Genomic DNA, 27,618 nt, shown 5'->3' with positions numbered 1-27,618 from the left:
AACAGATAGATAGATAGATAGATAGATAGAGAGAGAGAGATAGAGAGATAGATGCTTTTATGTTTTAATTTTGTCTTTTACAAATCTATTGTCAGGCAATCTATTAAGTCAAGATTCAAGAACTTTATTGTCATTATGCAAGCATAACAAACTGCAACTGTGTCATCCTTAGTGGTGCATATTAGTTAAAAGTGAATAAAAACTTCACACATATCTAAATTAGGTCACAAATGTAAGTGATGAGAAATAATTAAAATTAAAATCCTGGGTACAAGATGCCAGCAGCATATATATACATATATATATGTGTGTGTGTATAGATATTATACACACACACACATATACAAATGTGTGTGTGTCTGTATGGCTATAATGTCTGACTTTAGTAATGTTTCATCTTTTGGGAAAAAAATGTTTTCCCATCTCCCTGTGTGATTTGATCTAATCAGGGAGCTGTCTGTAAATTTTCATTTTGGGGCCCTTGCTGTTAAAAACATTGAACTAGTTCTGCTCTGACAGGATATTGACATTTGGGCCATCAACAGGTATAGATTCAGTGACCTGTTAGTCTATATACGGCCATTTTCATACAGAGTGACCTATGCCTCAACTATGGGCCTTGGCCTATGATTTAGTCGTGATCTAATTGACAGTTGTGTAATATTTCAGACATGGATTCCACACATGATTGGTCTGTGCATTACATATAGGACGCTAGGGGCACTTTAGTGTAGGAAGCCCCTCCCTCCCTTGGTGAATGCAGATCCATGCCGGAGGTATAGGCGAGGATTCGCCATGTGCATTCGGTCCACATGGCCAACGCCTCCTCGTTGTGCCAAACGGCCTTAAAGTTGGACAAAACGAGTGGCGTGGCGACACTAGTCTCGCCCAAAGACACCCACCTCAATATCATTTTGAGTGACCACTGGCAAGTCGGGCCTGCTGTTGGACTTTGAGTCGTGGATCAGGGAGGGCACTCTAGTTGGAGAAGATGGATGCCGTCATGTGGATAGCAGTACGTGTCATTCCCATATTGCGCGAGGGCCCGACCAGTAGCGCAGGGGCCCTCCCTCGTCCAGTTTCCCAAATTTAAATGTGTCCAGCGTGCAATTTAACAATATAAAGCAACATCATTTATGAATGGCCCCACCCCTTTTGCTCCTCATGTGTCATAAGCACAGCGCACTTAGCACAGCCGTGCGCACAAGCCCCCGCAATATCAGCGTCTCCCTGCTATGGGCGTGCGTGAGCGCACTGCCGTTTTACTATTCCACAGCCGACCAATGAGAATCGGGGCTTTGCAGAGAAAGGCACACGAATGTGATTCTAGTAAAGATACACTGGGTTCTCACGGAATCCCTTTACGCACATAGCTCGCCAGGTTTTTTCCCAACACCAATCCACTCTTCCCCTCCTTTTTTCTCTCCACTCCCCTCTGCTGTCCCCACCCCAGATTCCCGTGCAATTTTCCCCAATCCCAAACACTTAATTGAGCAATTGGGATTCCTCACGTGTGGGCTGATTTGTAGTTTGAACACGTGGCTCATTCAAAAAAGCCGGAATAGCGGAGGATTTTTTTTCACCCCCTTCTTCTTCTTCTTCTTCTTCTTATTCTAGGCTCTAGACTTAGAGGCGGGCGCCAGCCTTACCGTGTGTGTGACATTCTCTGTCTCTTTGCCAAGGGGTTTGGGGGAAGACACAAAGTAGTTTCTCCTCCTTTTCACCCAGCCCGCCATCGTTTGGAGACACGAGATTAATAATTGAGCATTTATTTATTGCGCGATAGAGACAGAGGGGCGAGGGAGAGCAAACGCACTGTGAGGCTGCCAGTTTAAATCTATCTGTGGCTTGAACGACCGGGAAGCACGCCACAGCCACTCCGTAGTAGTAAAGGCGATTTAGGCTACTCCAAACACTGCACATCCGTCAGAGCAAATAACTATCTCTCCCTCAGCGTAAAGATTGTCCCTTTTCGGCGCAGAACATGAATAAGCTATACATTGGTAACGTGAGCGCTGAGGCGAGCGAGGAGGACTTCGAAACTATCTTTGAGCAGTGGAAGATCCCGCACAGTGGTCCGTTTCTTGTCAAAACCGGCTATGCATTTGTGGATTGCCCGGACGAGAAAGCTGCAATGAAGGCCATCGATGTTCTTTCAGGTGAGAATTTATTTTTTGTTGTTGTTGTTGAATAAAAAAAGTGGCGTTTGGAAAGACGCACCAAGTGCTGCAATCGTGTGCGTTTACTTGAATCCTGTATGGTGGGGGTGTATCCAAGCATTTCTTTCTCTCACACAACCTTTACTTGGCCTTTTGACACCGGGGGCTCAGACAAATAGCTGCCATGGGTTTGAGTGAAATCCTGCTCTTGTAATTTCACTGAGTGTAGCTTGATAAAATGGTCGAGTAAACACAATCATGGGGATGAGAAATACCAAGGCTTTCCTAATGCAGGTTATGTGCCGTTCAGGGGCAGTGGGGCGAACAAGCAGCGGGCTGTGGACGCCGAGAAGTGAACCTTATTGTGGGCTTTATCACACAGCCCACTTTGGCTCGATTAGGAGCACAGGCTGCTGCTTTTTACCAGCTTCAATTTGAACTCGTACTCTTGTCCAGGTCTCTAACTGTAGGCCTTCTCCAGTGGCCACTACTCGCTACATTGTGAAGCCATTTCGCCCATGCTGACACACCAGGTGGTTTAATTGTGTTGGTCAAATGTAGGCCAACTAACTGAGCCACACTGCTCTTGTATATTATCCACTTCGTCTCGTGATTTGCTATTAAATTATAGTCAGGCCTGCACATAACGGGACACGTAACAATTTAGCTCAACTCGTATAATTATACGAATGGGGGGCTAATGCCTGGCTCATTTGTGTGCTCGTGCTCAGTGGCTCGCACACTTTCGAGCAATTTCTCCTACAAATATCACTCTGCTAAAAAATGTGTACGTGTGCTTATTTATATTTCAGCCTACTGCACAAAATAAGGAGTAAAACTCGTAATATATTTACACAAACAGGAAAAGAGGCCTGTAAAGAAGGTCAAATGATTTATGACACTAATAGTGTTGCTTTTGTTTTTTTTAGGTAAAGTTGAACTTCATGGGAAAGTTCTCGAAGTGGAGCACTCGGTCCCTAAACGTCAAAGGTAGGTCGAGTTGTTTTTTTTTTGTTGTTTTTTTTAAATGTAGTGCCCTGTGGTTTAATTCGTGGGAGCTCCATCTTACTGTTATTTTTAATTCTTGTAACAATTTCCTTAAATATTTTTTTTTCTAAGTGATATTTGCTGGAAATGTTTTTGTTGAATAGTAACTATTTTCACTTTGCTTTAATGAGGTCTTTTTTTTTTCTTAATGCTCTGGGGTCAAATGAAAGGGGCGTATGGTGGTGTACTCCCTCCTCTCGCCATGACTACGGTGTGGTCTCAAAACCGTCGTGCATTTTGGGTTTAGCTAGCTTGTATTTTCTCGCTCGTGTGCTTTTGTACACGTACACTTCTGGGTTTCATTTGAGCTCCAACCTCAGGGCGATTAGTAAAAGCCCGTGTGTGCTGGTTGAAATGTGTTCAGAGTAAGTGCAGGCTGGATTCGAGGCGTACAGGCCTTGTGGAGTCGTCCATTTGAGAAAGATCTGCCCGTCATTCTCCCTGCCTGCCCTGCGCTTCCGCCCTCCTCTGCACATTGTGCTGCTGTTGCATGAGATGGACTCCCAAACGCGAGTGCAATGGGAGGTTTGGGGCCCAAGTCACGGAAAAAAAACCCTTAGTTACACTCACTCAGACCCCCGTAGCCACACTTGGATAGTCGTGTTTATGTGAATGATTTCCCAAAAGCGTACTGTAAATATTTTGTGTAGGGTCTGCGTAATCTGTGCTGAGGGCGTAAAATAGTGCAGCTTTTTTGGCATTGTGTGCGTATTTTTTGGTGGTGACGCAATTCGGTCATAATTAATCCTTCGCATGAATTAAATCAAAATGATTCTCGCTTGGTAATTGGTGTAACAATTTCTAAGAGGTATTACATGTTATATGCCTGGTTTTGTCTGTTTTTTTTTTTTATAAGTTTGATTGAATGCGCACGAGAGAGGAGGTGAAACACGTAGGCTTATATACGTGGCTTAAATTGATAATAGAAAGTGTGTAGAGCTAAAAAAGGACAAAGAAGGAAATTTTTTACACATCCTTACGTGAAATGTATTTTCCACCTAAGTGTCACACAAGTTTCCCCCCTGGCAGCTTGGTAGGCTCTAGGTCTAAATTTTATCTTTTGGATAAATAAACCAGGTGAGCCACATGGGGGATTCTAAAAAATTTTGACACCCTCCTCCAAATTTTCCTGGTCATGAAAAACTGGTGACGTTGCTCTGTCTTTTTAGTGCAGCCTGCTGTGGTGGCTATGGCAGCAACAGAGTCGAGTTTCAGCCACACTTCAAAAAAGTAAAACGTGCCCTCCCTTTACAACATGGAACACAACAGTAGTCAATGGGAACAGTATTCTGAGTGTAGGCTATGCACACACACACACACACACACACACACACACACACACACAGTTGTACACTGGGGCCCCTCTTTGCATTCCAACCTGCAAATATCAACTGTGGGCTCGGCCAATCACCATGGCTTAACCTTTGAACCTCTCAGCAAGGGGAAGTGCTACAGCAGACAGAGATCAAGGCGGGGTGGCTACAGTTTGGGGCTCATAAAGATAGAAATGGGTAGGGTGACATGCTGTGGAGCGTGGCGTTTTACATTGGCCAAAATACGTCGCGTAATGAAACATCTTGATGTACATTCCTCTGAATTTGTCATGGATGTGGCCAAAAGCCGTCTAAAATATCTCCTGCGCATTAGCAAAATGTCCGCTGTGTTCAATAGTGACTACAAAAAATATCCAGTATACATTAAAAACAAAATTCAGTCAATTAAAAAACAGTCTTGTCCACAGATACATTTATTAGTAGTGTGTCATTATTGAACTGTCCAGCCATCTAATGCACAAATACATTTCACTGTGTGACTTCTTAAAATGTTCTGTGCTTGGCTTTTTATTATTTTTAAATCTGGCATTAAAGATGACACCCACTCGTTCTTGACAATATCTAGAGCTTTTTTTTTTTTTTTTTAACCCTGAAGGTATGTAAACTGTACAGCAGGAAACTAGTCATTAATCAGAATCTAATAAATGTATTTATATTTAAGTTAAAACAACCATTTTCCTACAATTGACAACTGTTTAAAATGGCAATTCTATTTTTATTTTTGAACCAGCTTTTTAAAAAAGTTTATGAAATTGCTTGTTTGTACAACTGGGCCACACATGCATTTTTGTTTTTGCCAACAGCTGCTAATTGAGCATTTTTTTCTTTTTTTTAATTCACCCCAAATGTTTTGTTTTATCTTTAATTGTAAGTCAAAGTGAGTTGCAACAGTGTCATCATTGTGTACACTCTGACGTGACTTCCTGGGTCAGATCATGCTCCTCTTGTTCGTTAAATCGAAATAAAAGTAGCTTGCCCATCCCCACATGCAGATACCGGCATAGTCACATGTACAGAAAGAAAATGGCATGGCTGTAGGAGGGGTGGCTCCAAGTGTGTGTGTGTGTGTGTGTGTGTGTGTGTGTGTGTGTGTGTGTGTGAGTGTGAGTGTGGGAGAGGGAAATGTTTATTAAACCTACTTTGTTCATAGATGTACAACTTAATACATAGTGTAGAAATTGTTGTTAGTGAGTGGTGTAAAGCTTTAGCTTTTTTATATTTCTTATTGTTGTTTTGCTGGGTTTTTTTTAGTTTTTTTTTAAACCAAGCATTGAAAAAATTCCATAAATTCAGACAATAGTGTAGATTGTATCAGTGCTGTTTCTAGAAATGGCTCCTGGCTCTTATTACAAGAATTCTGGGTCACGGGGTGACTGTGGGGCCCCACCTGCAAAAACGGGGATTTGGGACGGAGACTTGGGGTGCCAGAGAATTATGAATGTGGCCCCTTGTTTTATCCAGACTGCGAGCAAAGGTCTCTTTACTCTCCCTCTTGCTAGGCTTCAAATCAAAATGACATTGTATTTTTGCTTTCTCTTAAATGTATTTAAAATGTATTTTGTGTAGTTGGGTGGCCAGACGCACATGTGTAATAGTGTTTGCAGAAGTTGAGTCATTTCTAACTGTTGATATTCAACTCATTGGAATTCTCTGAGGGAATTCCAAACCAATCTATCCAAACGCAAGTGTTGAATTTAGCTTATTGGGTGCACAGTGTGCATATAAGGCCTGTGAGAGGGCAGCGGAAACCAGACTGTGTGGAGTTCAGTCATTCAGAACCTCTGCATACTGAATAGTCAGTGGCTGTGGATGGGCGTAGAGCACAGGTCTGGTGTGTCCCTGATGGTGTTGACGTGGAGTGTGTCAGTGTGGGTTGATGATTAAGAAGTGGAGATGCATAAGTCGTATAGCCTTATAATGCTTGACCTGTGAATCCTCGTGCTTGTTTTTTTTTTTTTTTTTTTTTTTTTTTTGTAAAGCTTATACTGCCACACACCCACTTGCAGGTCCAGTAGGTCCCAGCTGGGCGGTGAAGGAAGCGGGTGAACATGTAGAATATTGGTCCATTTTAAAAGTAAATAAGGAGCCCGGCCTCCTCCTGGCCATCACATGACGAGCCAACCCCAGTCACTCCTGGCCCTCCCTTCCTTCCCTCCCCCTCCCACTTTTAACCCCGCTCTACATGTTCCTGTCAGTGGACTTGTCCGTGTCCATGGCAACAGGGCCCCACCCCCACAGGGCAGAGAGGGCCCTTGTTACCCTTGCCTGAAACAGGCCTAGTCCCCCCCCAAACCCCCACGCCCACGCACACAACCCCCCCCTCCCCAAATCAAAGGCTTGGACTAGGGAATGTATACCACCCCCACCCCACCCCATACCCTGGCTGACTTCTTCTGTGTGTGGAGCTATAGGTTAATCCGACTGGAAGTGCTTGGTGCATTTGCACATTTCGCATGGCGTTCCCACCGCAATGCAGAGCATACAGAATGTGTGGGGAGAGGGGGGCCGGATCAGCCAGGAATGGCACAGTGGGCCGGAAAGGGCTGGAATTCCTCTTGGAAGTTATTTGGGAATTTTCTTAACAATTTGGCCATTTAAAATTTCTTAATGTCTCAAATTAAATATGTCGTTGAACTGCTGTTGACTTGATTGAGGTTGTAATGACTAAGCGGAGGAATTCCAACTGCTGTGACCCTTGTTGCACACGTGCAGTATGTGTTAGCTCATGGATGTGCTTGTGTGTAATTTTTTTTTTTTTAAATTGCCTTTCCTTACGTCTCTTTATTTACTTAAGTGAGTTCATTATGTAAAGAGTAAGTTTAGAAATGCAGCTTGCTGTAAGGTGTTATCTTCTATGCAGCAGATTAGAAAACCAGTAGCAGTGGAGCATCTTGTACAAGTAGATGAGCTGCATTCGGATCTCTTTTTAACAGTTCAGTGAAGCTTGGGGTAAAGAACAAGAGATGTGTGTGTGTGTGTGTACTATGACTTTTAAAGTTTTTACACAGAGGAAAGGAAGTAATATCTACACACACTATAGTTTAAATTAGCTGCATATGTAGCAGGTATGTATGGAGTGAGTTAAAAGCTGGTGTGGAAATGGGTTGGGGGTCAGGGTTTGTGATTCCACATCGTGTGAGTGTGAGTGTGTGTGAGTGTGTGTGAGTGTGTGTGAGTGTGTGTGAGTGTGTGTGAGTGTGTGTGAGTGTGTGTGTGTGTGTGTGTTCATGCTTCAGCTCTTGGCCATGTGTACATTTTGTTCCTGTAGATCTGTGCGTGTCAACAGGCAGTGGACTTTGGAGTGGCCTGCACTTTTCTCACATTTTTATACAACGTCCACATGCATGCAGACACTTGTGAAACTCTGACTCATTGATCCACAAGTTCCATTGTCTGCATGACCTCCACTCATAGCCAGTGTATACACTCATGCTGCTGTACACAAAAGTGTAACTAAATTGGGCACCTTCAAGCTAAAAGGGTGAATTGGGGATTTCTGTCTCCGTTTGTTGCTAGTGACGGAGCACAGCAGCACCATTGTAGCTGCTAGTCTCCACTTGCTTCTGCTGTATGCACACACTCTATGAACAAGCACGCAGTTTTGAATCTTCCTATTTAGTGTGACGCGGCTAGCAGAGATTCCCCTTAGTTTCCGTTTGGCACCTGCAGCACCACGCCCCCCTCCCTTCCCCCATTTTTGATACAACAGCTGGATGCTCCTGGATAAGTGTCTGTTTTAGTTGTAAAGAGTGGGCTTGAGCCTTGCAATGGTTGAATCCTCATGATGCAATGCTACAGGGCACATGCTCGACTCAAACAGTGTAGACAAGACATTCAGATACATCTTTGTCTTTTCTAATTCCTTTTCTTCCTTGTTGATGCCTCTTACTGCTGCCTTTTGCAACTTCACAGTCCTACGTCTCTTACCCATCCCGTTCTTCGCACTCTGTGTGACACAATTGGTGATTTGGGACAAAGGGTGCGGTGTGTTTTTAGCATGATTTGTAATTTTGTGCACCCAGAACTCAATTCATGCCACCCAGCGGTGATTCCAAATCCCCCCTTTGCCCACTTTTTCTTCCTTTGCCCACATCACTTCCTCCCACCTTTTACCCGGGGTGTCTCAGTGCACCTGCTGGGTTGGGAATGGAATTAAAGCAGAGGTCATATGTGCAGCTTCTCCACCCTGGTCTCATTCACTAGATGTTCAGAGGGAATGAAGACCTGCTGTGTGTTTTTTTTTTTTTTTCCAATTAAAATACCCATTTCTGTCATTTGTGTGATTGTACTCTGGGTATTGTCAGCCACTAACTGTCTTTCTTTTGTCTTTTCTCCCATCTCTCTTCCCATCTACCTTCATCAATTTCTTTTCTCTCCATCTTCCTTTTATCCATCCCCCACCCTCTTCCTCCCTTGTTCTCTCTCCAGGAGCTGTAAGCTGCAGATCAGGAACATCCCGCCTCACATGCAGTGGGAGGTGAGTGCTAACAGGCTGCTAACTGCTTCCAGGGCGGGGCACATTGGGGTAGCCCTACTGGGCTCTCATTTAGTGGCCTCTGGAGTCACCTTGCCTCCCTTTGGGTTTCAATTCAGCACGCACTTCATGATTCCTTTGAAGGCTACAATATAAGGCCAGTGTTAACACTCTGACCAGTGGTTTGAACTGTGATTGGTAGAACAGCAATGATTGGAAAAAATACCCCACTGATAATTTGGTAGTTGGTGGATTTTAAGGTTGGATTTTTATAATTCTTCCTACACAGGATCGTGAGGAAGCCATGATAGGTGGTCACAGTTTACTAAGACATTGGAAGACTTTAAAAGCAGCGAGGTCTTGTGGTGATTTGGTCGGGTCAGGCATGTGACAAAACTTTAAGCAGTCAGCTTTATGTTGTCAAGTGTTGGCTATCTACCTGGCATGTTTTTAAAGCGTTTTGAAAATGCTTGCTGCTGGTTTTGAAGTGATTCTTAGGCTACACAGGATCCGATGTGCTTAAAATGGCAGACCTGACTTAATTGTTCTGTCATGTTGTCTTTCACCACCAGTCGCATGGGCTAGTTTGAAAGGCACTGAATGCCTTTTCGCACCATGTGTTTTCTCTCACAAAAAAAACGTAGAAATAAAAATAAACCAAGTGTATTGTCTGTGGAGTTGTGAAACATTCATGCGAGAGGCACTGTGACGTGGCCAACCCAAGTGTGCTAATCCTTATATGGTTTATTGGGATATTTCTTTTTTTTTTTTTTAGAAAATAATTTTTTTATTTTCAGTGCTATGTGGTGGTCTAGTTTTTGTGTGTTTCTTTTTGCACAGTGAGTCAGGAAATTAAGTGATGTGCTATATTTACAATGCACATGTGTGAGTGATTCCTTGACATGTAGAGGGTGGAGAAAACACAAACAACATCTGTACGATTCAATGCAATCCAGTCAGTGGTCATGTTAAATGTCAGAAGCTCATAATGTTGACATGGGGAGTCTGTAAGAGATATAAATCTACCCTAATTTAAAAACATAGTTTATGGTGTCCTTGAAAATACTATAATGGTTAAACTAAAACCAATTACAGAAAAAAAATCAATTCTTCATCTTACATTTTTTATACACTCAAGATAGTGCTTACTAAAATACAATATATAAACTCTACAAAAGTGCTTGTGCAATTTTAATGAGATGCAGTACAGTAAATCTGAAACATATGTTTTCATTATGTCCATTCTGTTGTCTGCAAGCTCATTCATATACACTCCACTCAGGCAGAGGTCACACATTAAGAAAAAAAATTACAATAACAATTCACACCTTGCAATCAGTCCTCTCAAATGATAGCTGTGCTGGAATATTTGTGTCTACAACTAACTTCAAAACTGTACAAATTATTTCACATGAGCTTGGGTTAAGCCTGGTAGTGACCCTTGATATTAAGCTAAAATAACACTGTCATGTTTTCTGAAGAAATTCTTCAGAAAACCTTGTTTGAAATGATAATAAATAAATAGAACACAGACGAGTTCATTTGATGTTCTTATGTCAGGTTTCTACAGAGTATTTAAAGTGAGTTGAAGCAGTAAATCGGATGCTCAAGGTCAGTGTTACAGTCTTGCATACAGTCCACTTGTTTTGTATTCCATAAAGGGTTAATGGGCAAAAAGAGTCAAAAAATAGATCAAATCAAAAGAAATTATGAGCTGTAACATGGTCAGATTTCAAGGCCACTGCCTGATTAGTGGGGGAAAAAAATGTGTTGAGCAACAGTCGTGTGTGTGTGTGTGTGTGTGTGTGTATGAGAGAGAGTGTGTGTGTGTGTGTGTGTGTGTGTGTGTGTGTGTGTGTGTGTGTGTGTGTGTGTGTGTGTGTGTCCGTCCATACACTGCATATCTCTTTTTTTTCTGCATGTGATAAGTATGTAAAAAGTATTCAGTGTCAGCTACATTCTAGTTCGTTCTAGTTTGATCACACACTAATCTGCAGGGCACACGTAAATTTATCTGGACTTAAATTTCAACATTTATGAAGTAGACTCACAAATTTCACCGTAGCTTTTTTATCAGAAATAATTTGTGTCAAACTCAAGATCCCAGTATTAACCTCAGCGTGGAATCTCATGTAACACAGCTTTGCGTGACTTTTTTTTTTCTCTTTCCTCTGCAGAGGTTTAGCCGTGATGGCGTGTGCCTGTAGTGTTGTTCATTTTAATTTTCTGCTCCATAAAGACTATGGAAGCCTAATGAGAATTTTCTTATTGAATTGCACAATTTGTCCTGTAATATTCTATATTGTAAGACTGCAAGGTTAATACATGGCTTTAGATTTCAGTCTGATACACTCTGTGTGAGCAAATGGCTACGGACAGCCTCAGTGTTTTGTAATGGTGGGCTCGCTATGCCTACGCATGTCCCTCAACTGCAGCTCTAGATCCACCCATGTTCCTAGTATGTAGCGAGCGTGCTGTTTGCTTTCTCTAAAGGTGACATGGAGGTTTCTCCCCCTCGGAGGGGGGAGGGGTTTAAAAGAATGGAGGAAACGGAATAGAATGGGATCTTTTGATGCAAAGGCCTTGTATGTATCTTATCAGGTAGATAAGACAATGGGTCATGGTGTTTGTAACCACACAAAGTGTATAGTGGCGAGAGTAGTGGCGTGTTCACAAGCTGTAGTGGGTGGGTGGGCCTGGATAGTTTCCCCTTTCCCTTCCATGTGCGCCGATTCACAGAATGTGTAGCATGAACTCGTACCCCTCCCCCAGCCACTGCTTCCTGCTGGAATGTACCCCACCCTTTCCTGAATGGCCTGGATTCCCATTGGCCGTCAATGGTGGACGGACAGTCGGAGCATCAAGCCAGCAGCCTGCAACTCTTAGCTTCAGGGAACTCATATCAGTGTAGGAGCAGCCAATGACGGGGAGTGGAGATGGCAGGGAGGCGGGAGGGTGTGCGGTTGGTGGGTTGGTGGAGTGGGGGGGCAGGGACGCAGTCTTGTTGGTCAGAAAGTGGGGTTGAGCTCTTGGGGGTGTGGCCTTGGATTGGACTGAGCATGGTCGGATGTCTTAGCTTAGCTTAGAACCCTCGCTCCCCCTCTCGCCCGCATTTGATCACATCTATGAATTGAAATCCTGTGGTGTCCAGATTTGGGCAGATAGCCAGCGTGGCGGCGCTTTCTTTTGAATGCATTTTCAATAAAGCAACATTTTTAAAATATGATTCTAACATGCTGGGTATTTCCTTGTAGGCATTTAATATTTTGACAATATTCAAAAAGTCTATCTAGTTAAAGCATCCATGGCTTTGTAGATTTTTTTTTTTTTTTGTAAAATGGTTAACCAGATTTTTTTTTAAATCCATGTTTCTGATTATTTTTAAATCCATGTATATTTTAAGATGAATAGTGGGCTGCTTGTGAATGTTACTTTAATATTTTTTCTTGAAATGGTTTTTATAATGAATACATGGGTACTTTTCAAATAAAGACTTTAAAAATGTTAGAAAAACCATTCACTACTTGGAACACCATACAAGTGCCCGAAGGGGAGAGTCATAATTTGAGGTGGACAGGCTTTTACAAGAAGGCAGCAAATTTATCCACGTAACTCAACATTGAACTCTGGGGTTCAGAATTAATGGACTGTGTCCTGGCAGCGAGCGGGGCTGGTTCCCACAGATGAGCTCCTGCTCACTAACAGGTTCTGGTCAGAAGCTTCAAAGTCTAAAAAAATCTTGGCTTTTCTTTTTCTTTCTCCCAGGTTTTGGATGGTATGCTTGCCCAGTATGGTGCAGTAGAGAGCTGTGAACAAGGTAAATACAGATTCTTTAATCTTTGTGTCGCAATTTGCTTAAAACATAATTCCTCCACCTTGCCTTAACACACCTTTAATATTTGTGAGCCTTGTTTTATATTACAACTGGAACCACCTTGTTTTATTTGATTTGTTTGTTTCTCTCTTTTTTGTTTTTCTAAAAACATCATTGCAGAATTTTCTAGTAATTGTTTAACCATGTAAAAGTATCCCGTGTTGGTAAATTGTGTCAGTACCATTGAATGTGTGTGGATTGACTCAGCTGCGTGTTCCCCCCACAGTAAACACTGACACAGAGACTGCAGTAGTCAACGTTCGATATGGAGCCAAGGAGCAGGCCAGGCTGTGAGTACACACATACACGCACATGCAGTGTGTTCACACCATTAACCTCCAGCTCATCTGTCTTGATGTCTTTGACGTGAAGTTTTTCACTTTACCCAGCATTCCTTGTTGGAAATTACACCAACTGCCTCTGACTAGTGTTCTTATAGTGCACCTGATTTCCTCCTTAAAAAAGCCAGTCTAGTTTAATTTGACATGCAATGATGACAGGGAGGAGGGGTTTGTGTGTTTGTGTGTTTGTGTGTGTGTGTGTGTGTGTGTGTGTGTGTGTGTGTGTGTGTGTGTGTGTGTGTGTTGAAGGGAGAGGGGGTGGGTGGGGGTGGGGGGTTAAATTAGCCATCTGGTGCCCCCTGGTGTACATGAATCATACTACAATGTTGCTCTCTGCACGAGTGGTTGTAGGAGTCTCCAAGCAAAATTGATTGTTTTACTACAAATCTAAATTCTTGAGGCTGACAAGGCAGATGCGTATAAAGTGTGAATGCTATCTTGAGAGTGAATGTCTCGTTGCTCACAAGAAGTGATGTTTATTCAGTATGTTGGGCTTGTAAGGAGCTCCCACCTCCTTGTGCCCATCATTCAAGATATGAACTGTTTTAATTTTGGACCAAAGCCTTTGGATGTTGTTTTGTTAACCCCACTCTTTGGATTCCCCCATTGATAAGGAGATGGGAAAGAAATCAAACTCTGTGCCTTATGTTAATTGCCTCAACAGAGCATTTCACTAAAGCTTTTATATGTTGTTAAATCATACCTGCTCAGTGGCTATCAAGTGTTTTCGAGACTGACGTCCCTTTATATGCTCCCCAGGGCAATGGAGAAGCTCAATGGATCTATGATGGAGAACTATGCCTTGAAAGTGTCATATATCCCAGATGAGACGGCTGCACCAGAGGGTCCCTCAGCAGGGGGCAGGAGAGGCTTTAATGCCCGTGGACCCCCTCGTTCCGGCTCTCCAGGTCTGGGCGCCCGCTCCAAAATACCAGAAGTCCCGCTGCGCATCCTGGTTCCCACGCAATTTGTAGGAGCGATTATCGGCAAAGAAGGCAACACTATCCGCAACATCACCAAACAGACTCACTCAAAGTACGTACATGGAGGTCAGGAATTATACTGAACCTGTGAATTTGTTCTTTCCCATTTCTGTGCCATTACAGCATTAATGTAGGCTTAATCATCTTTCACTTCCTCCCACTGAGGTAAAGGTAGTTTCTGGCAGTTAAAAAAAAAAAATCACCATGAAGAAATGGCAACCTGTTAAAGTGTCTGAAAGCTGAATCCAGGCAGCAAAAACAAATTTCCAGGTTCCTAAAGAGACTGCATTTATAATTTAAAACTGAAAAATGAGACACTCCTTCCTGACAGAATTCCCTAAAACAATAGTAATGAATTTGCTACTGTTGACAGATGAACAAACAATTTAAGTCATTCTTTACTGACAAAATTCTGAAAACTGGACAGGCTATCAGTTCGACCATAAAAGGCATTGGTTCTGTATTGTACTTGTGTTCATTTAAGACCAATTCAGTCAGCATATCACAATTTGATCCTGTCAACCATATAACCTTGGCGCAGTCTTTGAAACCTACCTCCTGCTGCCTTGCCTCAAATGTTTTTAACTGCACGGCATCAGATCTTTTTCAGATAGCTAATATGTCTGCACTCAAGCTAATTCCCAAGGGCCCTGAAAAATGCAATTATCTAATAAAAAGCAATCTTGGCAACGCGCAAATGAACAATAGTAGGTCCATATCAAACCACCCATTTATCGTAAAAGTATTAAAGGCTGTTTTCTATAGCCAAACAGTTGTTCTGGTGTTTTCCAGTTTGAACTTCAACCTCACTGCAGCATTGAGGCTGTTCTTGTTTAAGTCTTGAGTAACAGCCACTTAAACACATACAGTGGAAAAAACTCAGTCACAGTATTATTATATCCCATTGCTGCATTCAATATGGTCAGTGACAACTGGTTTAAATCCTATTTGGAGGACAGAGACTATACTTTGTGTTGATTAGTAATTTTACATCCAAGTGTAAAAAAAAAAAAAAAAAAATACAGGTGGAGTCCCCCAAGGCTCCATTCTTGGGCCTCTGCTTTTCAACATCTGCTGATTTCCACTAGCGCAAATTATAGAAACCAATGACATATCTTACCATTATTATGCAGGTGTCTCGCATATTTATACATCTATATCAACCGATAACTATGGTCACATTTTGAAATAGTTATTTCTGGACCCAAAAAAACTCTTAAAAGGCAGTGCGCACCTCCAATTGCTAAAAAACACTTAAAAGGCAGTGTGCACCTCCAATTGCTAAAATTAAAACCCACAAACCTGAAATGTTTGGTGTAGTCATGAACTATCTCTACAGGTTTTTCTAAAAGTCAATCAGGCAGTTAATTCTGACCAGGAAAGTGGATCACCTCACTTGAGTTCTGAGATCTTCACACTTGTTTCTTGTGTATCACAGAACTGACCTTAAAACGCTTCTCATTGGTTTATAAATCACCGAATAGATTTGGGACAAACTCCCACATAACTTGAGGTCTGTTCGAGCTCTGTCTTTTAAATCAGGTCTAAAGACCTTTTACTAGATTTTGGGGATATTTATTAATATATCACACCACACTGTTACTTCACTGTAACATTTGTTCTGTTGCCACTCTTATTCTGTTATCTTAACGCTCTATTTTACTTTCTTCTTAATACCTTGTTTCTGTTATATCTTGTCTCAATGCCTTTGTCCTATGTACAGCACTTTGACTTCCCTGGGTTATTAAAAGGTAATGTACAAATAATTTTGCCTTGTCTTTACTCCAGGATTGACATACATAGGAAAGAAAATGCAGGTGCTGCAGAAAAGCCCATCACAATTCACTCCACCCCTGAAGGTTGTTCGAACGCTTGTGCTACCATCATGGAGATCATGCAGAAGGAGGCCCTTGACACAAAGTTGTGAGTTTGCATCCAAACAAAATTAGACAGAATATCTGCTGTAGTTAAACATGCAAGATCAGAAGCAGATGTTTTCTTAAACACACCCTTGGCCTAATCAGATTTCCAATAATGGAATCGCCTTAATTCAAATTTTTGGGCTCTTTCTTTAAATGCTATCAGTCATTTTTTCTTTTTCATGTGTAACTATCCAGTCAAACTGAGTAGGTTATGCATGTTGAGAAATGGTAATGTATCTGTTTTGGTGCACAGCTGTGTCTGTTCATAGTTGGCAGATGTGGATGGATGGATACTTTATTGGCAAAGATAATGTGCTTTTACAGCTTGTATGTGGAATATGAAAAAAACATAATGTGAGGTACCGATGGTGCACAAACTGGCAAGACAAAATAGACATTTGTAGGAGAGGTGTGATCTGAATGTTTAGTTGCTGTTAAGGAGCATTTAACAAAGCATCCTATCTGTCTTGTGCAGTACTGAGGAGATCCCACTGAAGATACTTGCACACAACAACTTCGTAGGAAGGTTAATTGGGAAGGAAGGACGCAACTTGAAGAAAATCGAGCAGGACACGGGGACCAAGATCACAATCTCAGCGTAAGTCTGTTTTCACAGATGGCTCTTTTCATTGATGCTTTTTGTAGTCTCTGCAGCCCATTCATAAAACTACTGCTAAGCAACATGACATGCATTTTTAATGTTGTTGTAAATATGCTTTTTTTGTCAGAATTAAACAGTTGTGTTTTTTTTCCTGTCCATTGTTTTGTCCAGTCTCCAGGACTTGACTTTGTACAAACCAGAGCGGACCATCACAGTGAAGGGCTGCATCGAGGCGTGTGCAAAAGCTGAAGAGGAGTTGATGAGGAAGATCAGGGAATCGTATGAGAGTGATATGGCTGCTATGAACGTAAGCATATTTATTTCAAATGAAAACAACAATTCTTTAAAAGTGTGTGAATGGTGGATTTTTTTTTTTGTCATTAACCAAGTCTGCTCCAGTAGAAAATTACTTAAGTTTATATAAAAACAGGAAACCAGACAGAAATACTGTTTATAAGAAACAAATCACAAACTTTTTTTTTTTTTTACGTCTACAACAGTAATCTGGAAATACTGCTACAATAGCAGCATTTGCATATCTGTAATCACTGTGATGCAACTTACACACACTTCAAAAAAAAAAACAAGCAATGGTTTTCTAGTAGAACTTTACTGTTTTAAGCAGGTCCCTTTTAAAGACATACTTTACCTCCCAAACAACCATCTGAATATCAGTTTTTTACCTCATGTTGTTTTGAATTGTTGAAGAAAACTTTTTTCTCACATGCCTCCATGGTGAACAGAGAATCCAAAACCAGAAAATTTTTGAGCTGAAGTCATAGGGGATCGCATCAAAGGACAGCAAAACTATATCAAAACATCCTTTAACAAACACAACACAACTTGCACAGTATAATCCGTGTTTCATTTATCCAGTGGTATGCTCAGAACAAACAGTCTGAGACTAATCTATGCTCCCTTCAAAGCCAGACTCCATTGACAAAAACAGCCAATACTGGTCTATTGCTGCCTCAATGCGTAGTTGTTGTTATTGTGTGACTTTGAAGCTTTAAATCATTAGTTTGGAGTCACTAATGTCGCACAATAACACAAACTGATTGAAGCAGCCATAGACTAGCAGCTCCTGTGTTCAGTGACGTAAAATTCAATATTCAGTTCAATTTTAAATGGTATGGTTTTAGCAAAAATGCATGTGTTTGGAAAGTACCACAAAATATATCCCGCATATGTTGTGAGTCTGTAAACGGATGTTTTGTTACAGTTTTGCTATCGTTAAACGCGGACCCTCTTTACTGCAATTCATCAAGAATTTTCCTCCTTCACGTTTGAAGCATGCAAGAAACAGTTTTCTTCACACATTCAGTGTTACATGGGGTGAGTAATAGTTTTATTGCCCTTTTTATATGAAGAGAAAATTTTTAATTTTCAGGAAAATTCTGATTGGAAGCTGACTAAAAACCAGCAATATTCAGATTACTTCAAACTCAAGTCTTTGACTATATTTCTTCAAGTTTGACTGCTTTGAACACGGGGGATGCGAGTACTGAACCTGGAGAAAATAAAGCTTATTACACAGTGTGCATGCTGTTTACAAAATGTACGTAATAAATGTACATAAAAAGCTGATGTTACTCTGAGATGCTTGATGAATTTTTATATGTTAGCTCCCGTTTGAAGTATTTACTTGTCTCAAACAGTATATAAATGAGCAAGCACACAGTCAGTATATATTGTATTAATGTTGATATTCTCATTTCTGTTCAGCTCCAGTCCAACCTGATTCCAGGCTTGAATCTCAATGCTTTGGGTTTGTTCCCCAGTGGAGCACCAGGCATGGCTCCCTCCATGTCCAGTGTGCCCCCTCCTGGAGCCCACGGTGGATGCTCAGTGTTTGGAGTAAGTGACAGTCTCTTTGTTGCACATAATACAGCGGTTTGCTCTTTGCACCACCATCACAAGCCATGGATTGGCTATATTTTTTACTTAAAACTCGCTATTCTTCTTGGGTGAGGCAAGTGAAGCTATAGTTCATTAAAAAAAGACACTTAGCCTTTAGCAACTCAGCCTCATGTTTCTTTTTTTCCTTTAGTGCAGCCCTTATGGGGGCGAGGGGCCATTTTGGGCTTCTATGCTGTCGGCGAGCAGCCAGCCCCTTGCTGTAAGTCACCCGTCCCAAAGTGCTTTGCACGGCTTGAGGCTGCTCGCTGCAGGATTACGGGGGGCAGGGTGTGCTACATCAAAGTTATTCTCCAGCTGCCCCTTGATCTTTGACCTTTTTGAGAAAGCCCCTAATCTGTGTGCCAGTGTTAACCTGCTCGATGAGGAAACAAGTCATGGAGAGCGAAAGAAGCTTGGCTACTTGCCATATTTTAAACCACCACATGTTTAACAGTGTTATTTCTCCAAAATAATGCATTTGCATTTTTTGGAATGTGAATATTTTTTCAAACAGCATATCCTGAGCACTAAAAGCCCTTCTCCTCGATTTGAAGCCTGCCAAAGCAAGTTGTTAGTGTACCCTCAGATGACATATTGACTGGAATATTGGGCTTGATCCAAAATCAACAAGCGTTACTTGTTGTCCCTCTTGGAAGATGAAAACCACCACCTCTTCCAGAGCCTCAAGTCAGTCACACACTCTAAAACACAAGTGATGTGCTGTGAAGTTTGCAACAAGGTATCTGCAAACACTGTCTCCTCTAATGAAACCTATCCAGATATCACTTTCCACCTGATGTTTATTAAATGGAAATAGAGTTCTCAACGAGCTGCAAAAATCAAAACCCGAGCTGACACGTCAGTTGAAGCCCGAACCCGGCCTATCCGAAGCATCGAAGCAACCAAGCCCAACCTCCCCGAAAAAACACTAGTTGGCCTTTGATGCCCGGGACACACCGGCTCTCTGGCGGCGTGAGCCACGTGCATCTTCAGCAGAAAATGGAGTAGCTCAGTGGATCACAAACTCTCCACACTGTATTCACCTGACAGAGTAGCTCTCTGCTCAAACCGTGAGGAGGGAAAGACAGCCGTGCACAGAGTCTGGCTGCTCCCTCTTCTTCTCTCCCATCCTGCAGAGCAAGGAGGAAAGAGGGGATCTGCTGCGTGGTGCTGAAACCGGAGATGATATTAATCATATATAGGCTAATACATACATTTTGAATAAATAATAATTAAATAAGTTAAGCAATTAAATTAAATACAGAGTGCTCATTTTTTATATTATTTACATATTTATTAAAATTTTTTATTTATCTTTTGTTCTTAAAAAAAAAACACGACCCTCCCTGGCCTGGACAATAACCTGGACAATGAATGCACATTTTTGCCAGAATCGTTGGTTCATCGGGACCCACTGGGCTTGGGTTCAGATTGAGAACTCTAGATGGAATTACTCAAGGCATGCATGTGGCATGCTCAGATATTGGCTTTTTCATTATAGATTTGTCTTTTTAAAAGCATTTAGCCAATGGATTATTGGTTTCTTTCTGAGCAGTAAAGCAGACCAAAAACTCAGGGCGCGTTTTAAAACATATAGTGTGCTCTCCTTCAGAAATGAATAAGAACCCAGTGGTGTTAAATACCCAACTGGATGTAATGACTATAGGGCAATGAGCTCCAATGTGGCTCAAAGAATTGGGACAGCTTTTGCTAGATTCACAGTCTGCATTTTGCGCATTGATGGCTGAAGCAAGTGGCCTGCAGTTACAGTTTGTCTGTGAGCTCCTGGTCGCAGTGGCACTAAAGTGTTTATACCCAGCAGGGTCACCAGAGTCGGAGACAGTTCACCTATTCATCCCTGCGCTTGCGGTGGGAGCCATCATTGGAAAACAGGGTCAACACATCAAACAGCTGTCACACTTCGCCGGAGCTTCAATCAAGGTGAGTGACGGACAGGAAGTGAAGTTTGGAATCTCAATGATAACGTGTCGATGCCAGCTGTCTAACTGCTGTCACTGACTGATAGGAATTGGAAGCATAAGTGAAGGTTGCCGGTTTTTTTATTTGTATTTAATGCTGGCTGTCTGCCCTCTTTTCAGATTGCCCCTGCAGAAGGAATGGATGCCAAACAGAGGATGGTCATCATCATAGGACCACCAGAGGCTCAGTTTAAGGTGTTGTACCTCTTCACAGCCATATGAACACATAAAACACTGTTAGCAGAAATAAAAAGAATGGAGCCACATTGTAAAATTTGATGGTAGCAGCTCGTTGGCAGCTCTTTGACTTATTTTGCAGTCAGTTTTCTTGTGTTTCATTTACTTTTGTTTTCATTGGCTTTTATTAGTATGTTAGTGGCTCTTTACAGCCAGTATGGAAATGTTTTTCCTTGAAAAAAAGAGTTTAATTTCTAAAATGCACTTTGAGAAGTCTGTAATCGAACCTGTCCAACTGCAGGCTCAGTGTCGCATCTTTAGCAAACTGAAGGAAGAGAATTTCTTTGGACCCAAGGAAGAGGTGAAGCTGGAGGCACACATCAAGGTTCCTTCCTATGCTGCTGGACGAGTCATCGGGAAGGGTGGAAAAACGGTAAACAAGGGAGCAGAGTCATTAATCACTACATTAGCTGAACAAACCCAAGCCAGGATTCAGCGAAGTGTAACTTGGCATTCACTTAAGTTTATTTCAAACAAATGAAAAATGGTGTTGTCCATACCCAATTCTTTACCCTTAAAACGGGATACTTTGCAGATTTTCAACCAGCTTTTTGTTCATAATGATGTGGGCTGTATGTGTGAATTAACTGCCCTCTGTCTTACCAGCCGCTCAGATTTCTCAGCTCAAATCTGCTTCATGATGCGTTTCACGTCATCCAGCAGATTTTTTGTTGGCTCTAGGGCTGTTGCTCTAACTACAGATTGTACTGCATTTTTGTATGCCTGCTACTACAGAAACACAAAGAGCACAAAAGCAGATCAAGGGAAAGACTGCCCTCCTCTCTCTCAGATCAAACTATAAAACCAGGCAGTGCTGTTTAAAATATATACCAAGACTCTGTTACTGGGTTGTTTGGGTTTTTTTTGTTGTTGTTTTTTTAAGATTATTTTTGGGGCCTTTGCCATCATTTTGACAGGACAGTTATAGTGTGGAAGGGAATGAGTGGGGATGATATGCAACAAAGGGCCAAGGTTATACTTGAACCTGCAGCCATTGTGGCAAGGATACAGCTTTTGTACATGGGGTGCTTGCGTTACCAGGTGAGCTAATGGGCACTCCTCTGTTAGTGCAATCACTATTTCTTGCCCCAAAATGTTTTCAGTAACTATTTTGACTTTATTGTGTAACTAAAATTAGAGATTGTTTATCAGCCAGCTGTCATATTGTGTCCTATGTTTATAACGGCTAAGCTGCATTACGTCGCCAACCAGCAGAGAGCGTTTAGTGTAGTGATAGAAAATATGCATTTTTTTCAGCCAATATGCTCTGAGACGTGCTCGCATACTTCCTTTGCCTGTAGGTGGTCACAGACAACGGGTACATTTTCTGTGATGTTCTTGCGTCTTGCTCACCGTCAAATGCTTTCTGTATGTGTATGACGGAACATATGTACCAAGAAGTAGGGATATATATATATATATATATATATATATATACACACACACACAGTATACTTTGGCTTGTACAGAGCGTTTCGCCTAAAAATTTAAATTAATAAAATAAAATGTTTTGACATATCTGTCAAAACAGACCTGTCGTTGGGTCAAGCACAAGTAACTGAAATATATATATACACACACACACAGAGCGTACACACACAGGCTTGTACAGAGCGTTTCGCCTAAAAATTTAAATTAAATGTTTTGACATATCTGTCAAAACAGACCTGTCGTTGGGTCAAGCACAAGTAACTGAAATGGAAAGTTAAGTCTCTCCGCCTCCCCACAGGACACAAGGACACTAACTTTACTGCCGCAGGTATATGAGCTCTGCACCAGGAAGCAGGAAGTGGACTGATCTGGTGGGGAGTCGGACGGTCAGACCCTCAGTGGAATCATGTTGTCTTCAACTTAAACTGTGAAAGATGTCCACATATGTGACAACATCTTTGGCACTCTAGCCAACATGCTGCACTTTTTCTTTGCTGTATTTATTTGCAGTTTGCAAACCAACTTTAAAGGTGTATCGCCATCTACTGTTCTATAGTTTGTACATGCTTCCCTTGTTAAGTCCATGAAAGCAGTCCCATTTTGTATTATCGGTTCTATTTATTGGCTATAATTTCATATTTGGAATAATAAGCAATAATGAAAATTTCCCATTATTGGCTGATTTTATTAATTTATAGGTCCAATATAATCATGCTTTTCTAATTTATTGGTTCAGGGCGGGGCAATGGATTCTGGTAGTTGAAGGTTTTCTGCCTCTAAAGCAAAATCAAATGTCATAGCCCTTTTTTTCTGTTTACTCATACAGCACACATTTCATCTTTCTAGTGCATAGACAGGCCAGTTTTGTGAAAAATATCTTTCCTTCCAGCAGAGAAATACTTTGTCGTAATTATTTCATTGTCATTTTATTGTGGCTGCAGGTAAATGACCTACAGAACCTGACCTGTGCAGAGGTGGTGGTACCCAGGGACCAGACGCCTGATGAAAATGACCAGGTTATAGTGAAGATCAGCGGACACTTCTTTGCATGCCAGGTGGGTTTTTCTAGAGAATCAAAGATGTACACATCTTCAAAGTGCAAAAGCCTCAGGTTTGATTCCCCAGAGACGCATGACTAAGAAGCCGTCTTTCTTCAGCTTTGTCTTTGAACAAAGGTCCTTGCAACTTTTGGGCCAACACAGCCCACAAAGAATCAGCTGTTATCCCGTGCGTGCTGAGAAAAGCATGGATGTGACCACAAGACATCGCTTGAAGATGTCATGATCAGATCTGCTTTTTTAAGGTCTCTTAATTTAATTGCTTTGTGCTGTGATCGGGTCTTAACATGTTCTCGTTTGTCATCTAGCTGGCCCAGAGAAAGATTCAGGAGATCCTGGCCCAGGTGAGGAGGCAGCAGCAGCCTAAGCCCCCATCAGGAGCTCAACCTCCACAGCCCCGCAGGAAGTAAAGCTCCAGCGGACCTGGAGGAATGGTGACTGAATCTGCCAGAAGACTCGACAGATGCACAGATGCAGCAGAGTCCAGGGGGAGACGAAGGAGACAAGGGGTCGAAATGTTCATCTCAGGGGTCAAAGGTTATCAGAACCCAACCAAACATCCACCCCTCTTTGTCTTACTTGATGAACTTTCAAATGTGGCTATTAAGAGACCCCACACCTCTAAACCTCCACCCACCTCACCTCTCTGCATCTCTGAGAATGTACTTCTGAGGGCTCCCAACTATGTCACCTGCCCTCACATGTACGCACCCCTCGACCGCTCTCCTCCCCCCCCACGGGTGTGTTAAAAATTTTTTTGTCCTCTTTTTACACTAGAAACACAAAGAAGAAATAAGGATCCCCCTCCTATCACCTCCTTGGTGTGGTACTTCAAACCTGACCAGATGTTTTGGTTGACTTCAGATTTAGTTTTTTTTTTTTTTTTTTTTTTTTTTTTTTTTTTTTAGTGTTTAATTGGTTGATGAAGCTTTCTCATGAGTTTTCTGTGGAAAGGAAAAGGCATTGCTATCAAGGTCCTGGTTGGACCGACAGAGAGGTTTATTTTGGGGGAGGGTTGGCTCAGATTGGGTGGGCCATGTTTAGGGGAAAGATTCTTGTTTCAGGACAGGACCCCTGAAAGGGTGGATTATATTTGGCGTCCTGCTCTTGTAATGATAGTGGCATTTTATAAATTTGGATGCATTTTATAGATAGACCTATATACATAGATGAATATATATTTAGAGGTGAGGGCAGCGCCGCGACTGACACTTAGGGAAACGGTGCCGAACTGCTGCTGCCCAGAAAAACCAATTTAATATGCATTTTACGTAACTACCTCAGGATCTAGTACCTCAGAAGAGAAAAGAAAATGATTATATATATATGAAAAATGTTCCTTTCTTTTTTATTTTGCTTTTGTGGTATTTTGTATACTTTATAAAGCTGATAGTCTTTGAACATTTTTATTTTTTTAAGAAAATTTAAAATTTGGTCAGCTGCCAACTGACCTTGCCTTCAACTCTGGTGCTTTAGGTGGCATTGTTCATGTGTATGTGTGACTTAAGATGACCCTGTACATAAAATCTATTTGTACATAGCAGCCCCGGAGCAAGAGTTGGCGCCCCCTCAGCTGGCGGCTGACAGGAGTATCGAGAGAAAATCGCCTCAGTTTTTCCCCTGAGGGTCCACCATCTTCTGAAAAAAAAAATCTACAAAACAACTAAGACATGCAAATAATGCCAACCGTATAATTGCAGCAATGCCATTTAGTTTTGGGATTGACATTTTTATTGGTAATGGTACTTTAATTTGTCAAAAAAATATCCTTTTTGCCTTCCTAGGAGGGCTGTGGTCAGGGCAGTGCAGCGCGGACTGTAACGGTCCTCCCTCTAGCTGCCCTACAGTCAGCAGAGCGTTTGTTTTTTTGTCTGTTCTGTTCCCAGGCTGTCGGCCACCTTCTTTAACGATGGTGTCTAAGCAAGGTCCAAGCCCGACTAGATTTATTTTCATAGAGCAAGCTTTGTCAGTTCGGAGTGGTCCTTGTAGCCAGGCCATCAAGTCAATGTTAACGTCGTTCACTGCATGGTGAGGGTAGGGGGAGTCACACTGATAGACGCTTTTTTTTTTTCGCTATAGGAAAAATGATTTAAACAAGACATTCTCTGTAACCCACAAATGTAACTTGATGTTTCAATTTGTTGTTCAAACAGGGAAGCCAGAAAAGGCAAACAAAATACTGAATGAACCCTGACTTGGGGGGTATGAAAAGAGGAAAGGAATCCAAATCTTAAATATACAATTTATTTCATCTGTCTCTTCATGCCGAATGTAAATATGTTGATTGTGCTCGAGTGTATCCATGCTTCCACAGTAGAACGCCGTCTACCTCAGCTGAGGGGGTGGGGGGTTGTTGTGGCACGATGCACCCCACCCTGCCCCCACTGAGCGCCAGCGCGCACCGATACCTCAGTCCCCCCGAACACTTCTTTCTACATGGGCGTGCCATCCTAACACCGCGCTAAACTGAGGGGCACAAGTGATACTTAAAAATATCCCTGACACCTCCCGATCCCCTGCTTCCTTCCTGCCAAACCACCCTCCCCATCCCTTTCCTCCTCTGCAGTTTGTTTTGATCTACCTCTTTAGACACGTATTTGAAGTAGAGGCATTCTTCTATTTGTTAGAGTTTAGCCCCCCCAACCCCTCCTTTACGCCTCCCCATGCTTCCCCAGATATGAATGAAAACTTAAACTAAAATCATGTACTCTTTAGAATTGAGAGATTAATCGAAAAAGTGATCAAAAATATTTTCTTTTGCCAGTGTTTATATATACTCCTTTTGGCTTAATTGAAATCCTCAAACAATGGTTTATTTCTTTCTGCTTTCTATTTTTGGTGGTGTGGCTTACATGTATTTGAACTTTTGCTTGGGTTTTTTTTGTGAAAAAGGTCAAATCACGTGTTTGATTTTGCATTCAATAGTTAAAACGAGAAAATACAGTTAAAAAAAAAAAAGGGCCTGCCTTTTTTGTTTCTGATTTGTAAGACTTCAAAATAGATACAAGTCCTGTCTTTTTTTCCCTTTTGTCTTTCACAGTTGCTACACTCACTCGCTGATTTGGTAGCTATTTTCTTCTGTTAGCATTTCTTGGCTGTGTAATGTGGAACATCCTCTTGGTATGAGACAGATATGAGGGACTGGGTCTCTGAGTTTTTTTGGAAAAGCGATCTAACTTCAGCATGATATTCCCTCCTCCCCCTTTCTGCAACCATGCTTGTGCCCCTTCACCTCCCCTTCACACACAGCTCCACTTGTCAAATGCCTCTGAATTAAAAAAAAATAATAATTAAACGGTGGCGTTTGTCCCTTTTTTTTCCCCCTCCAAGATTATCGTCTGGCTTCCTTTTATATTGTGTGGGCAAAGAATCTGCAAGTTAATTTTAGTTCTTGGGCCACATACAACCTAATTTGATCTTAAGTGGTCTATACTAGTAAAAACATTTCATAATAACCTATAAATGCCAAAGCCTTCAATTTTTCCTTTTTTTTCTTAGAGTAAAGAGGTGCATTCTAAAACGCTTATTCATTTACAAAACAAACAGCAGAACAGCCTGAGGTACTTAAAGAAAAAGTGCATTCTCAACAATGTCACATGTACTATATACTATATTTCTACATTCAGTCTGCTAACTTACATTGCATAAGCATTTTCTTGTGTGGTTATGCTGGCATCACCACAATAAACCTAATTGGAAGCTATTGAGGAAGCAGGTTAAGTTATCCCAACCTTAAAAACAGTTTTGGCTATGGCTTACCAAGAGGTTCACCAAAACTATATATAAGATTGATACAGATTATTTTGTACAGAAGCTGCTGATTCATAAAAAATTACATAATGCTCAACATTGTTAATCCTGCTTTTGAAAACAGACAAGGCAGTGAGCAACTTGGCAGGAAATGTTCTACATATTGCAAGAAATTAGTAAAATGTGATGAGAAAAAGATCTGAGAATTTCAACCAAAAAAACATTTAATGATAATTTTATTTTTTTATCATTTAGTGCTTATTTTCAGGTATGTTTTGTGTGACTTTACTAATTTCTTGCTAGTTTTGGGGCCATGTATTGTTAAGTTGCTCCTTGCCTTCTCCCCTTGCTTTTGCAAAGAAATCAAACCAATTTGCATGGGTCTAAAAGGGTTAAATATGACACAAAACCTACTTTGTAAAATATTGTCCCACTTGTCCCACTGTTAGCCTACATGGAAGTTTTCTTGCCATAGTGGATCTGTTACCGTCATAATGGCTTTCAAAAGCTTCACCTGTAATTATTAAAG

General features: G+C 41.5%; 1 protein-coding gene across 1 annotated transcript; it reads left to right on the top strand.

The window, feature by feature from the left end:
* Positions 1 to 1,275: 1,275 nt before the first annotated feature.
* On the top strand, positions 1,276 to 24,676 carry igf2bp3 (insulin-like growth factor 2 mRNA binding protein 3). Its single transcript, XM_042506562.1, has 16 exons — positions 1,276 to 2,159; positions 3,089 to 3,149; positions 8,969 to 9,017; positions 12,780 to 12,831; positions 13,115 to 13,178; positions 13,989 to 14,264; positions 16,001 to 16,135; positions 16,610 to 16,732; positions 16,907 to 17,042; positions 18,461 to 18,592; positions 18,786 to 18,858; positions 20,454 to 20,575; positions 20,734 to 20,808; positions 21,092 to 21,223; positions 23,223 to 23,336; positions 23,648 to 24,676. The coding sequence occupies exons 1-16, from the start codon at positions 1,985 to 1,987 to the stop codon at positions 23,747 to 23,749; spliced, it is 1,821 nt and encodes a 606-aa protein (XP_042362496.1). The 5' UTR covers positions 1,276 to 1,984; the 3' UTR covers positions 23,750 to 24,676.
* The last annotated feature ends 2,942 nt before the right edge of the window (positions 24,677 to 27,618 follow it).

Source organism: Plectropomus leopardus, chromosome 18 (genome assembly GCF_008729295.1).
Source record: "Plectropomus leopardus isolate mb chromosome 18, YSFRI_Pleo_2.0, whole genome shotgun sequence".
In the NCBI taxonomy this organism is placed as follows: domain Eukaryota; kingdom Metazoa; phylum Chordata; class Actinopteri; order Perciformes; family Serranidae; genus Plectropomus; species Plectropomus leopardus.
This window is presented reverse-complemented; position numbering and strand designations above follow the sequence as displayed.

Bases quoted from the DNA above. Each gene is read 5' to 3' on its own strand.
- igf2bp3 (XM_042506562.1), top strand. From the start codon at position 1,985: ATGAATAAGCTATACATTGGTAACGTGAGCGCTGAGGCGAGCGAGGAG. The intron at 3,150-8,968 runs GTAGGTCGAGTT...TTCTCTCTCCAG, and splicing joins TCGGTCCCTAAACGTCAAAG to GAGCTGTAAGCTGCAGATCA. The intron at 20,576-20,733 runs GTGAGTGACGGA...CCCTCTTTTCAG, and splicing joins TCGCCGGAGCTTCAATCAAG to ATTGCCCCTGCAGAAGGAAT.